Source organism: Tupaia chinensis, unplaced genomic scaffold (assembly GCF_000334495.1).
Source record: "Tupaia chinensis unplaced genomic scaffold, TupChi_1.0 Scaffold000146_1, whole genome shotgun sequence".
Lineage (NCBI taxonomy): Eukaryota > Metazoa > Chordata > Mammalia > Scandentia > Tupaiidae > Tupaia > Tupaia belangeri.
Window position 1 is genome coordinate 16,257,692 of NW_006159616.1, and position 12,205 is coordinate 16,269,896.

Genomic DNA, 12,205 nt, shown 5'->3' on the forward strand with positions numbered 1-12,205 from the left:
CCCGGCCGCTGTGCCCCACTTTGCTCGGCGCTGCAGTCCCCTCGCCCCCACCCCTTCTAGCTGCACTCCTCCCCTCGCCACAGCGCACACATCTCCGCTTCCTGGCGAGCTCTAATGGAGAATTTGCCCAGTAACGTGGGGGCGGGAGGGGCTGAGCCAAGGAGCTGCAGAGACGCGAGGGAAGGGGAGGGGACCGAAGGGGAGAGGAGATGAGAGCTAGGAGATGGTTTACCTCCGCCCAGCCACTGCAGCAACTGACCCCGCACAAAGTTCAGTGTCAGAGCCCAGGGGGTTGGCCAGAGGCCGGGGACCCCCCCCCCCTCCTGGGTAGCTGTTCCAGCTATCCCCTTCACGAAACGGGCAGACTACGCCCCTGGACCCGCTGCTCCAGTGCCCCTCTCCCTCTCCCAGCTTATTATCAGGCTGGCGAAGGGCTGGGAAATGGTCCTGGAGTGCATGAGTCACTTGGGTTCATTTAGGGGAGACAGAATACCCAGGGGAGCTCCACTCTTCGCCAGGTGGGATCTGGCAGTCCTCCGCCCCTCCCTTCCTCCCTTCCAAATACTTGAAAGGACATCTGGTCAAGAACAAAGGAAAAGGACTCTGCTTTATGTAGGGCACCTGGGCAGCGGTGGGTGGCAGGCTGTCCTTCCTGGGCCTAGCTAGGCCCAGAGCCCCAGACCTAAGCCGCTGTGGAGCTGATGTTTTCCTGTTGTGCCTTAGCCAATGGGAGCAAAAGGCGGGTATGGCTCACACACCCAGGACTTGATGTCAGATGGAGGGTGGCACTGCCATGTCTCTTCCCTAACTTCTGTCATCTCTCCTGTGTATCCTATAGGGACCAGGGGGACACTTATTGCACTTGGAAGCCTGCAAAGGTCAGAGCCACAGTCCTGGGGGGAGGGAGCTGTTGAAGAACAGGTGCCCAGCTTGGCAGCAGGCCCATATCTGGCCAAGGATCCAGGTGGCTCCTTTGTCCCATGGTCTCTACCACAGCACCCTCCCCTGCTGCCTCTCTGGGCTTTCAAATGTTTTTGTTCTGCTCACAGGCACTGCCTGGTTAAGACTGGCTCTCTACAAAGGCTCCGTCTCCCAGGCAGGGTCCTACACTGGTCCCAGCATCTTTCATCCATCTAGTGAGGCCACCCAGGTCACTTAGGGAGAGTGAGGCCTCTGCAAAGCTCCCTGCTCCATTCCTCATCTGTTCTGCAAAACTGAAACCGGATTTCCTGAACAGGAGCTCCTGGTCACCCTGCCCTTCTCTGTTACATCCTGCAGGTCATCATCACAGCTCTGCTGGCTTCAGCCTCCGCCAGGGATGCTGCCAAGGCCAGCACGGTGCTCCCAGGCAGCCACTGCCAGGGTGCAGATGCCTGCTGACCCAAAGCTACCTCTGGGAAGAGCTCCTGAGGGCTCACAGGCCAGGTCAGCTGCCAGGCACCCTGTCATTACTGGGGCAGGGGCAGGGGCAGGGGCAGGGGCTAGGATATGGCTAAGGTTTGCACACTGGGTGCTTTGAGAATCATTGTTCAGAGCATAAACCCAAGCCCAGGACTCTTCCCGGCAGCCATAAAGGAGGGGAGGTCTGAAAAGGCTGCAGTGGGTGGGGGAAAGGGTATTTAGTGAAGCAACCCTATACTCAGCTTAGCCAAGACCCCAACATCCAGAACTGGTGACAGAGTACCCCATAGACCCCTCATCTCTGTTGAGCATCCTGATGCTGAAGTCATGGACAGTCATCCCTCCCACCATGTCCCCTGTGCAGAGAATAGGCTGTGCTCAGTCTTGCAGACCTTTGCCAGCTCTGGGCTTCCTCGTGTAGGCCCAGTGTGAAAGGGCAGCCGCTCACCAACCCCAAGGACAAGGGCAGTGGCTCCTGGAGCCTCCATGGCCAGCAGTTGCCGCCTCTTTCCTCGAAGCCCCCTCGAAGCCCACTGGGGCTCCCAGCCCTCCACCCTCTGCCACAGTCATGATCTTGGGTTTGTCTCAGAGGCATGGGTGAGAACAGCTGAGAAGCATGGATTGACAGCTATTTAAAGGCTTTCATGAGAGGGTTTGACTAGTTATCCCTTAAAGGCTGAAGCACTCAGCACACAGTTCTGGCTGCCCAGTCTTCCAAATCTAAAAGAAGCCAGGCTGGCCAGGATCTCCAGAAACTGTCTTTGCTTGGAAGAAACCATGGAAATAGCCCTATAGGGACATAGCAGGTGCTTGGACCTTGCTACTAGAGGAGTCTGTCAAGAGAGGGACCTCTTAGCTCCCACCTCTTAGTGGCTTTTCTGGCCACTCAGATAATCCAACAGGAGTGATGGCCACAAGCCACAAGCCCAAGCTCACATACTTCATCTGTCCCTGGGAGGGACTGACATTGAGAATGGGGCCGGCCAATGGTTAGCCACAGGTACCCAACTGCGTTGACATTCACAGCCTGATGCTAGAGACCCAGACGGCCTTCTTTTGGCAGATGCTGGTACCCCACTCCCTGTCCCTTTTTGGGTGTTTTCTCTTTTTCACATCTTATGCACTGGGTCCCTAAGTGTCCCTCTCCCTCCATGCCTGGCAAGTGCTGTTCTTACCGTCTAACGATAGCCAGTCGTGCTGAGAGGAGGGGAGCGTGGGCAGAGCCCGAGCTTTGTACTCAAACACCACCGAGTTAGAGATGATCTGGTTGTTGAAGGCAACTTGTAGGGTCACAAGACCAGTGTCATGGGCTGAAAGTGAAAGAAAGAGAAGTTAAGTCAGGGAGTGAGTGAGAGCCCTGTAATCTGGTATACCACGGGATGCCTGGGAGTCTTGCTCTACTCCCCCTCCCTGCTATACTCGTCAGTAAACTCGCCCAGCCTACCAGCCTACGCTTGCTCATTCCTTCAGCCCCAGATGCATTGCTGCTGCTTCTGGGAACCTTCTCTGGACCCCAGCTTCAGCCAGGCGCCCTGTGGTCCCTCCTGTGCATCTATATTTTAATTGTCTGTTTGCTCCTCTACTCTCTGGTGAAAGCAGGGACTGGGGTGCCCCTGCAGACTGGCTGAGCAAGTGAATGAGTGAATGAGCGTCCATCCTGCACTGCGATTGGTCAGCTCCTCCCCTTGTCCCACTCATTGTAGAGCATTTGCTTTAGACTTCTCTGTGCTCATCTGTTTCACCTTTTCCTACAAGTGGTCCTGATTCACTGAGTGTGGCACCCCCTGTAATTTTAGAGGTTGTTCTGCCTCTCTGATGCCAGCAAGAGCTTTGGCTGTGCCTCTGTTATTCTGGTCCCTGCCAGTGTGGGATGCTGTGGAACCATTATGTGCTGAGCTGGGGATGCTGGCACGGAGGTGAGCCTACTGGTGGCCACACAGTAGGCATTGCGAGGGCAAGGCCCTGTGGTGCTCATTAACTGCTCTGGCCCAACACAGGGCTGAGCCGACACTGGATCTGTTGAGTTAATGGAAGATGTCCTCACTGAACAAGAGGAAAAACAGCTTGGGTGGAGCCCTGCTTTAGGTCTGGGCTTGGGGCTGCTGCTCCATGCCTTGGCTGGTCTCTTTTTTTTTTTTTGGAGAGATTTTCACTGTAGGGCGCGTGCACTCGCCAGACAGACAGAGAGAGACATAGAGACAGAAAGCGAGAAATCACCCCCCAGGGGGGATGGTCACGCCACAATCCCTTCTCCTCCATTCTCCTCTCGGGATCTTGGGCACACACGCACACGCGCCCGGCGTGAGTTTTAAGCCACCGGGTCCGGGACACGAACCGCGGTTGACTACGCGGGAGTCCAGCGACATAGCCATTACGCTAACTGCTGGTTCCCCTTGGCTGGTCTCTTGGGGGTGGCCTATGGCCCATGCAGCTGGCCCGTGGGCAGTGGTGAGTGTACAGGCCACCCCGCCTCTTCCCCTGGTAGACATCATGTCATGTGCTCTCTAACGCCAGATACCAATATCCAAGTCCTCCTCAGGACGGATTTCCAGGGAGGACACACATGAGGATCACATTACTGTTGGGGCTCTTGATTTTCAGAAGGTTACCGACTTGAGGAAGCTCTCCAAGTCAGCTGCTCCCTGGGACAGAGTAAAGCTCTGGCTTTCCTCTGAGGACGCTGCTTGTAGAGGCCACTTCTGACGGGAAAAGCGACTCACTGCTCAGTGGCCTTTGTCCACCCCCGGTGTACATATTGAAACAGCAACCATCTTGCCATTGTCCCCAAAGAAGGTCTTTGGGATGTCACTGCCAAATGACCAGTGGATTCCTCCCTGTGCTTTCAGTCCTACTTTGATTCCTCAGTACCAGGCTGCAACCTGAAGCAACAGGCTGCATGAAGGCTGTAGGGGCTTGGGGGTGGCTGGGGAAGAGGGTTGTGGAGGACCTCCCATAGTGGAGATCGCCAGCCAAGGCCAGAACCTCCTGTGGCTCTGACAGCATCCCCAGGCAGATCTCCAAGCCTGTGGTCACTCCCCTGCCCTGGAGATTTTCCTGGTTTACCAATAGGAAGGAAGGGTGGTCAGCACGTGCACCCCATCTTAGCCCAGCCTCCTGGAGAAGGCAACATCAGTACACCCAAGACCTGTCCCTGCTGGGATGGTGTTAGGGTGACATTATGCCAGTGCCCCTACATAAAAGCAGTGGCAGTATGCTGCCCAAGGAAGCCCGATCCTCTAGTCAGGAAAGATTGACCCTCTACCCTCTCCCAGTGGTTTCCCTGCTTCTGTTCTTCCTCCAGTCCAGTCTCCCGTATACCCAGAATTATTTTTAACTTAGATCAAGCAATCCCTTGCTTAAAATTGCCAGATTCCTATCACAGATCAAATCAAACTCCTTCCCATGGCTTAGAAAAATGAATAGGAGGGAACCAGCAGTTAGCGTAATGGCTATGTTGCTGGACTCCCATGTAGTCGACCACGGTTCGTGTCCCGGACCCGGTGGCTTAAAACTCACGCCGGGCACGTGTACGTGCATGCCCAAGATCCCGAGAGGAGAATGGAGGAGAAGGGACTGCGGCGTGACCATCCCCCCTGGGGGGTGATTTCTCACTTTCTGTCTCTATGTCTCTCTCTGTCTGTCTGGCAAACGCACGCGCCCTATAGCAAAAAAACCTCTCCAAAAAAAAAAAGAATGAACAGGACTCGTTTTAGGTCCCTGCCATCTTCTCCCACCTTATCGTGTCCAGCTCTTCCCCCACCAGCCCCCAAGTAACTATCCTGCAGCCAGCCAGCTGGCTTTACCCTCCCCTAACTCAACAAACCTCTTCCTGCCTCAGGGCCTTTGTGCTGCTTTTGCCCTCTGCCAGGCTTGGATGTTCCCCTCCCCAACTCTTCCCAGGACTGGCTCCATCTCGTCATTCAGGTCCCAGCCCCTGAGATTTCTTTCCTTCTCAGTCTGTCAGAAGGAACCTCCCACTTCCCAAGCTCCTTTACCATATTGCCATATTCCCCTGTTGGGATGTAGCTTTCACTAGTTACGTTGGTTGTCTCCTGTCTTCCTGCAGTAGAATGTTAGCTCATGAGAGGGGCATCAGGTCCTGATCTTTATGGCCACTCAATAACTGAGTGGCCATTGTGATGCAGAATACTCTGGTTCACCTCATTTTGAATTTCATCTTTTGCCTTTTGGTCCCCTCCTAGGACTCCAGGGTGGGGCTGCTGGCCAGCAGAGTCTTCCTGGTAGATTCTTTTATCTTCTCCTAAGCCTGGGGGCCTCCTCCCCCACAGCTACATCCTTGGCTCAGTGCCCTGGCTAGGTGGATTTCCTCCTGACCTGGAGCACCGCTGGAGTCTTGCACAAGGCAGGGTCCAAGCCTGTGTGTCTCTTGGTGCCAGTGACGGTGTGAGTGCTGCCCAGATGGAGCCCTGCTCTGGGTCAGGGTCGGACCACCTCACGCTGTTGCTCAGGCCGGTGTGTCAGGCAGGGGCAGTTTCTGTTTGCACTCCCTGTGCTCCTTCCTCCCACAATGACCCCAGCCCGCAGTGGTCTGGCAGGTGCTCTCTCACAGGCCCCTGAGCCCTTCCTTCTGGTAATGCCAGTTTGATTTTGGCGTCCCGTGTTCATCCTTCAAGCTCAGTCTCAGTGATGAGGTCCCCAAGCAGCCAGTGTCACCTTCAGTTTCAGCAGTGTGCCTGCATGCTATTTTCCCTGGACTGAGTGTTCCTGGACCAGGGGTCTGTGGGGGCTGGGCCTTATCCTTTGCTCCATTCCAGGCACCCACCCAGTGCATGGCAAGCAAGAGATACTAAAAATCAATTTGGTGAATAAAGTAATGAAGGGATGAATGAATGAACATACCCAGCACCATTTTTCAGAGTGATAGATTTCAATTTGGGCCTTAAAACACAGATGTCTAAAGGGAACATTTGTGTGCTGCAAAACTGAAGGGTGCTATAGCAGAGGGGCCCCAGCTCTCACCTCCCTCGAGCCTGTGGCTTCTAGTCCTTCGATCTGACATTACGTAAGAAAAGCCTGATGGCTGGGAGAGGTGGTGGCCTGGCCAGAGACCCTGCCTGCCCGTTCTGGGACTCAGAAATGCCGTGAGACCAGGAGGACTGACTGAACAGCCCTGGCACCCTCTCCACACCCCTACACTTTAGGGAAGAAAGTGATGAAGGCATCACTAGTGGATCACTTTCCTGAGTCGATCACCTGAGCCAGGTGTTTCACAACCTTCTCTAGTTAATGCTCTCACCCATAGGCAGGTGGTTTTGTTTTGCCGTAGGGCAGGTGTGCTTGGCAGAAAGAGACGGAGGTAGTGAGAGGGAAAGTGGGAAATCGCTGCCCAGGTGGGATGGCCATGCTGCGCTTCCTTCTCCTCCTTCCCGTTCTTCTATGGGATTTTGGGCACACATGCATGCATGCTTGGCGTGATTTTCAAGCCACGGTTCTGAGACTTGAATCATAGACAGTCATGTGGGAGTTCTGTGCCTTAACCATCATGTCACCTGCTGGCCCTTGCAGGTTTTTTTTTTATTCCCCCCAGATGTAGAAATTGAGGCCCAGAAAAGTCAGCCACTAAGCTACAGTCACAGATGGTGTCTAGCTGATCTGGGATGGACCCAGGTGTGACCGACTCCAGCCCTTAGATTCTCCAGGTCCTGACCTGGGCCATCATCCAGAGGGCATTCAAAGGCCAGCCCCTTCTTTTTCGGAGGAGTCAGATAACCGAGGGCAGGCCAGAACCAGGTACAGGAAGTAGCGTCTATTTATAGGCCAGGCGAGTCCCATTCCAGCAGCAAGTGGTAAGTGGACAGTTTAATAACATGCTGCCCTCTCCCCTGCACTGCGATGGGCTGACCCAGCCCAAGCTGGCATCCGGGATGGCTGTGCTCCAGGTCAACCAGGGCTGCTGGGCGCAAAGGGGACTGGGGTGGGGGAAGGCCCTCTGGAGTCGGGCAGGCAGCCAGTGAGGGCAGGGCCAGCAAGGGAGGCCACCATGGACACAATCTGTCTCCCTAGGGTGTTTATGGTGAAGGAGGTCCCGGGTTCTAGTACTGGCTGGGCATGTGAGGCCAGCTCCTGGGGCAAGGGCATTCCACTCTGAGGGTCTGCAAGGGGAGACTGAGTAGGAGAGAAGGAAGCCCCAGGCTGGAGGGCACAGTGTAGGGGGAGACAGAGCCGGGGCAGCCAAGGCTCAAGTTGGAACACCCCAGGTAGGAGCAGGGAGAATCCTGCTAGCCTGCCCAGCACCACCCTGCTCTGCTTCTGCCCTGGGGACTCCCACCCCGACTTCTCATCCCCATCCCTAGCCCTCTAATGTGAAGCATTCACCTTTCCTTCTGCAGGCTCCCTGACTTCAGATAGCATGGGGTGCACCCCTCCGCCCTTTGCTGCCCCTACCTTCTCATCCTGCCTCTCCTGTTCATTACCTGGCTGGCTGGACAGGCCTCCCTAGAGGTAATGAAGCATGCGTGGGTTTGCCATGGGGTCCTCCCAACACCAGCCCAGGGAACTAAAACTTAAGCTCCAGAACTAACTTTGAACTCCTAGAGGCTCATTCGCTTTTTTACAAATATCCTCTTGTGACATGCCAGGGACTTTGCTAGCCCTGGGGACACATGGCAACCAAGAAAGACAGTCCCTCTGGGACTAGCAGGTGGTGTGGTGGTTAAGGCACTGGACTCCCACATGACCAACTGCAGTTCGAGTCCTCGATGTGGCAACTTGAAAATCACTCTGGCTGTGTGGGCATATGAGCCCCAAATCCCAGTAGGAGAATGGAGAAGGGATTGCGGTGTGGCCATCCCCCCTGGGGGGGCGGTGGTTTCTCACTTTCCCTATCACTATCTCTCTCTGTCTCTCAGGTAAGTGCACATGCCCTATGGCAAATACCTAAATTAAAAAAAGAAGAAGAAAAAGAAAAAAAAAAGGGACCAGCAGTTAGCGTAAAGGTTATGTTGCTGGACTCCCATGTAGTCGACCACGGTTTGAGTCCCAGACCCGGTGGCTTAAACGCACGCCGGGCCCCGTGCATGTGTGCCCAAGATCCCAAGAGGAGAATGGAGGAGAAGGGATTGCGGCGTGGCCATCCCCCCTGGGGGGTGATTTCTCGCTTTCTGTCTCTCTGTCTCTCTCTGTCTGGCGAGTGCACACGCCCTATAGCAACCCCACCCCCCACCCCCCAAAAAGAGAAAGACACAGTCTCTCTCCTGTTGGAGCCAAAAGGACAGTAGAGAGGTACTGATGGCCAGAGGTCAAGGACCAGGTGACCAGAGTGGGACACCAAGCTGAGCAGATTATGATGACACCCTGGGGGTGGGGATGGGAGGAGGCCAGAGCCACAAAGGAGCACGGGAGGGGGGGCACTCCAGATTGGACTTCTTAAGGATCACTGAGCCCCTGAGGTTGAAAGCAAATTATGTTGGAAGCACTTTCTTGGGCACATTCTCAAAAAGGTTTGTGCTGACTATTCTTCCTTCCCCTTTCCCCAGCAGGCCATCTGCATTCTTCTCTGACCTGCTCAGTGCCACAGGGGGACTGACCCTGTGCGCTTCATGGCCTGGACCCTCTTGGTTCTGGCTGGCTTGGGCCAAGGCAGGCAGGCAAGAGGAGAGAGGCCTACGTTGCTGGAGAGGTGTCCTCTGGCTCCACATGTAGCCCTGGCTGGGCCCTGCTGCTTGGCCAGGCTTTCACCAGCTCTAATAACCCCTCAGGCTGAGGGTGGTAGCAGCTCGCTGCGGGCCAGTCCTGGGTACCTCACCTGGCTTCCTCTCTCTCTACAGAGTCCCCTTGTGGTGTTTTCTTCCGTATTCCTGCAGAGCGTGCCTCATGTCCCTGTTTCGCATGGGGCCCATGAACCAACACAGATGACATTAAAACGGAGATTCTGGGACCCATTTCACAGCCGAGGAAACCGAGGCCAGAGTAATCACCTGACTTGTTCAAGGTCACCCAAGGCCCATCTGGGGTCCAGCTCTCCTCAGGGCCCTTCTCACCTGGGCAGTAGCAGCGCAGCACCCCTGGCTGAATCAGGGAAGCAGGCACTGAGATCTGGTCGAACAGGCAGCTGTAGTTATTGCTGGCTTCTTGCCACGGGCCTGTGATGAGAACCTTCACTCCTCCCTGGAGGGAACAGAGACCAGCAGAGATGGGAGTGAGCACGTGTGTGTGTGGGGGGCAGCACTGGGAAGGCCCTGCAGCACCCCTCAGGTGGGCCCGCACCCCTCCCCCGCACACACATTCACAGACCCTCCATCAGCCCTGACTTTTGAAAACCACTGTTGGGGGCTGCAGCAAGAGTCCCCACGACCCTCAGGAGGACCAGCTGCCTTCCTCAGCTGGGGACCAGAACGGGAGTGGGCCGTTCTGACCCCTGCTCCCTCCTGTGTAACGTGCAGTTCCAGGCAGACGGGAGCATTGAGATTTTCAAACATTTTCAGGCCAAGATGTGCCTGGGAACCGGCCAGGTGGGACGCCAGGAAGCGCAGGTGTGTGTGTGTGTGTGGGTGTGTGTGTGTGTGTGGGTGTGTGTGTGTGTGTGGGTGTGTGTGTGTGTGTGGGTGTGTGTGTGTGTGTGGGTGTGTGTGTGTGTGTGGGTGTGTGTGTGTGTGTGGGTGTGTGTGTGTGTGTGGGTGTGTGTGTGTGTGTGGGTGTGTGTGTGTGTGTGGGTGTGTGTGTGTGTGTGGGTGTGTGTGTGTGTGTGGGTGTGTGTGTGTGTGTGGGTGTGTGTGTGTGTGTGGGTGTGTGTGTGTGTGTGGGTGTGTGTGTGTGTGTGGGTGTGTGTGTGTGTGTGGGTGTGTGTGTGTGTGTGGGTGTGTGTGTGTGTGTGGGTGTGTGTGTGTGTGTGGGTGTGTGTGTGTGTGTGGGTGTGTGTGTGTGTGTGGGTGTGTGTGTGTGTGTGGGTGTGTGTGTGTGTGTGGGTGTGTGTGTGTGTGTATGCTCTGCAATTTGCTTGTGGATAGATTGGGATGTTTTGAGTAGTCCTGAGCATCTCAATGCCACCTGAGACCAGAAACTCTTGTGAGGAATTGAGTAGAGACCTGGAGTCCCCAGGGTGTGGCATAACAAGGAGAGGAGAGGGGCTCAGAGTTGGTTAGGCTCAGACCTGGCCCTGGGAGCTCAGGGTTTGGGGCTCAGAGACGGTAGTTAGGTACAGAATGGGACTGGACATTGGACCCCCCTGCCTCGGTGCTGAGCCATCCAAGGCACTTGTGTCTGTGCCACTGACCACGCCTACACAGCTAGACCTGGGATTAGGAGGGGGCGTCACAACCCAGGCACCGACTGTGAGGCCTGGCTGGGAGGGGCCTCGGATGACCTTATTCAGCTCCAAAGAAAAGGACTCCGCCCCCAGGATTCCTGAGGCGAGGCAAGAGATTTGGAAAGGCTCCGGTTCTGACCTCCCGCTCAGACCAGCGCGGGTGCACAGAGATCGAGGCCAGTCTCCTGTCCCGGTGCACGGGCAATCTCGGCCATGGCCTTTGTTCCTGCTTGGTGATTAGTAGCACCTCCTCTCGCTCTCTATGGAGTCCGAGGTGGACTATACATCAAGGCCGGCTACTTACGGCTTAGGAGAGAAGAGAGCCTGGGCACTCGGAGTGGATGGAGACTCCCCTGGGGATGCAGAGGGTGGGGATGCTGGCCTCTTTAGCTCTCCTGGCTAACCTTGGGTGGTCCCATCCCCAGAGGCTCCATCCACCCCTCCGCCAAACTAATAAACACCTTTTTCCGCAGCGTGGAGGGGGAGCGAGAGCTGCTCAGGTCAGGGTGGAGGGCGCCACCTAGTGTCCAGGCCGCAGAAGACTGAGAGGAGCTCCATGAGATGGTGAGGTGGACCAGAAGCGAGAAGCGGCTCGCCTGAGCACCCCCACTCCCTCCCATTCCAGGCCAGCGTGCCAGCCTTAGCTCTCTCACTGCTGTCTGCCACACTTGCTCTCCTGTTCATTCTTGCTTGGCTTCTCTTTGGCATTGCCCATCCCTGCTCTGGAGGGGACCTTAGCTTCCAAGGCTTCCCACAATGTTCCTGGAACCCAGGGCTGGCCCTGGGCATCAGGAACAGGAAGGAGTCAGATAGACGTCGCCTCTCCAAGCAAGCACAGAAAAGAGCCTTCTCCCATGGGAGGGGACTGGAAGATGTTCATCCTGTGCTGGTGGGTGACCCTTCCTCTGGGCCAGGATCACTTTGGAGAGGTCACTTTGTTACTAGGCACCCACAGTATGGGGACAGTGAAGAGAGTTCAGGCCCTAAAGCCAGAGATGGGAGGTCTTCCCCTGCCCCTCAGTAGCTGTGTGTCTTCAGGCACGTGGTCCAACCTCCCTGAGGTCCTTTGGCCCTAACATCCTTTGGTTCTGATCTACAGCTCTATAGGCAGATTTGGAGTTATGTCCAGGGCATGGTGTAGGGAGCTGGAGTGGGTGCCTGGCTTTGACGTGAGCCAGGTGGATTTGGGAAGGTCTGGAAGCACCAGAAGGCCAACTCAGGGCACCAGCCTCCTTGGATCCTGGGAAGTGAAAGAGCAGTGGCTTCAAAAGGCCAAAGGCAGTCATCGTGTGAGAAAAAAAGGAAAAAATAATAACCCTAATCAACAGCTGCTAGCGTGGAGCCGGGGCTGCTGTGGGGAACAAAGAACTGCAGAAATGACTGGAGAACATCAGGACCTTCTCCATGGAAACCGCTGCAGGACGGCTCTGCATCCATCAGTTCTGGGGACGGTTCCCATAGCAACCACTGCCTGGCTGCGCTGAGCTGAATGGTTGTGACGCGCATTCCTGACGGCTCTAATTGCAACCTCGGTGCAGC

The 12,205-nt window shown here is 55.8% G+C and overlaps 1 protein-coding gene across 2 annotated transcripts in view; it reads right to left on the reverse strand.

Moving 5' to 3' along the window:
- The window catches only part of CAMTA1 (calmodulin binding transcription activator 1), a 1,029,661-nt gene that overhangs the window by 98,277 nt on the left and 919,179 nt on the right, over window positions 1-12,205 (reverse strand). For both annotated transcript variants that reach the window (XM_027770647.1, XM_027770648.1), the window contains 2 exons: window positions 9,402-9,528; window positions 2,577-2,711 (listed from right to left, as the gene is read on the reverse strand). In XM_027770647.1, the coding sequence (XP_027626448.1) occupies window positions 2,577-2,711; window positions 9,402-9,528 (262 nt within the window). The remainder of the gene's footprint in view (window positions 1-2,576; window positions 2,712-9,401; window positions 9,529-12,205) is intronic.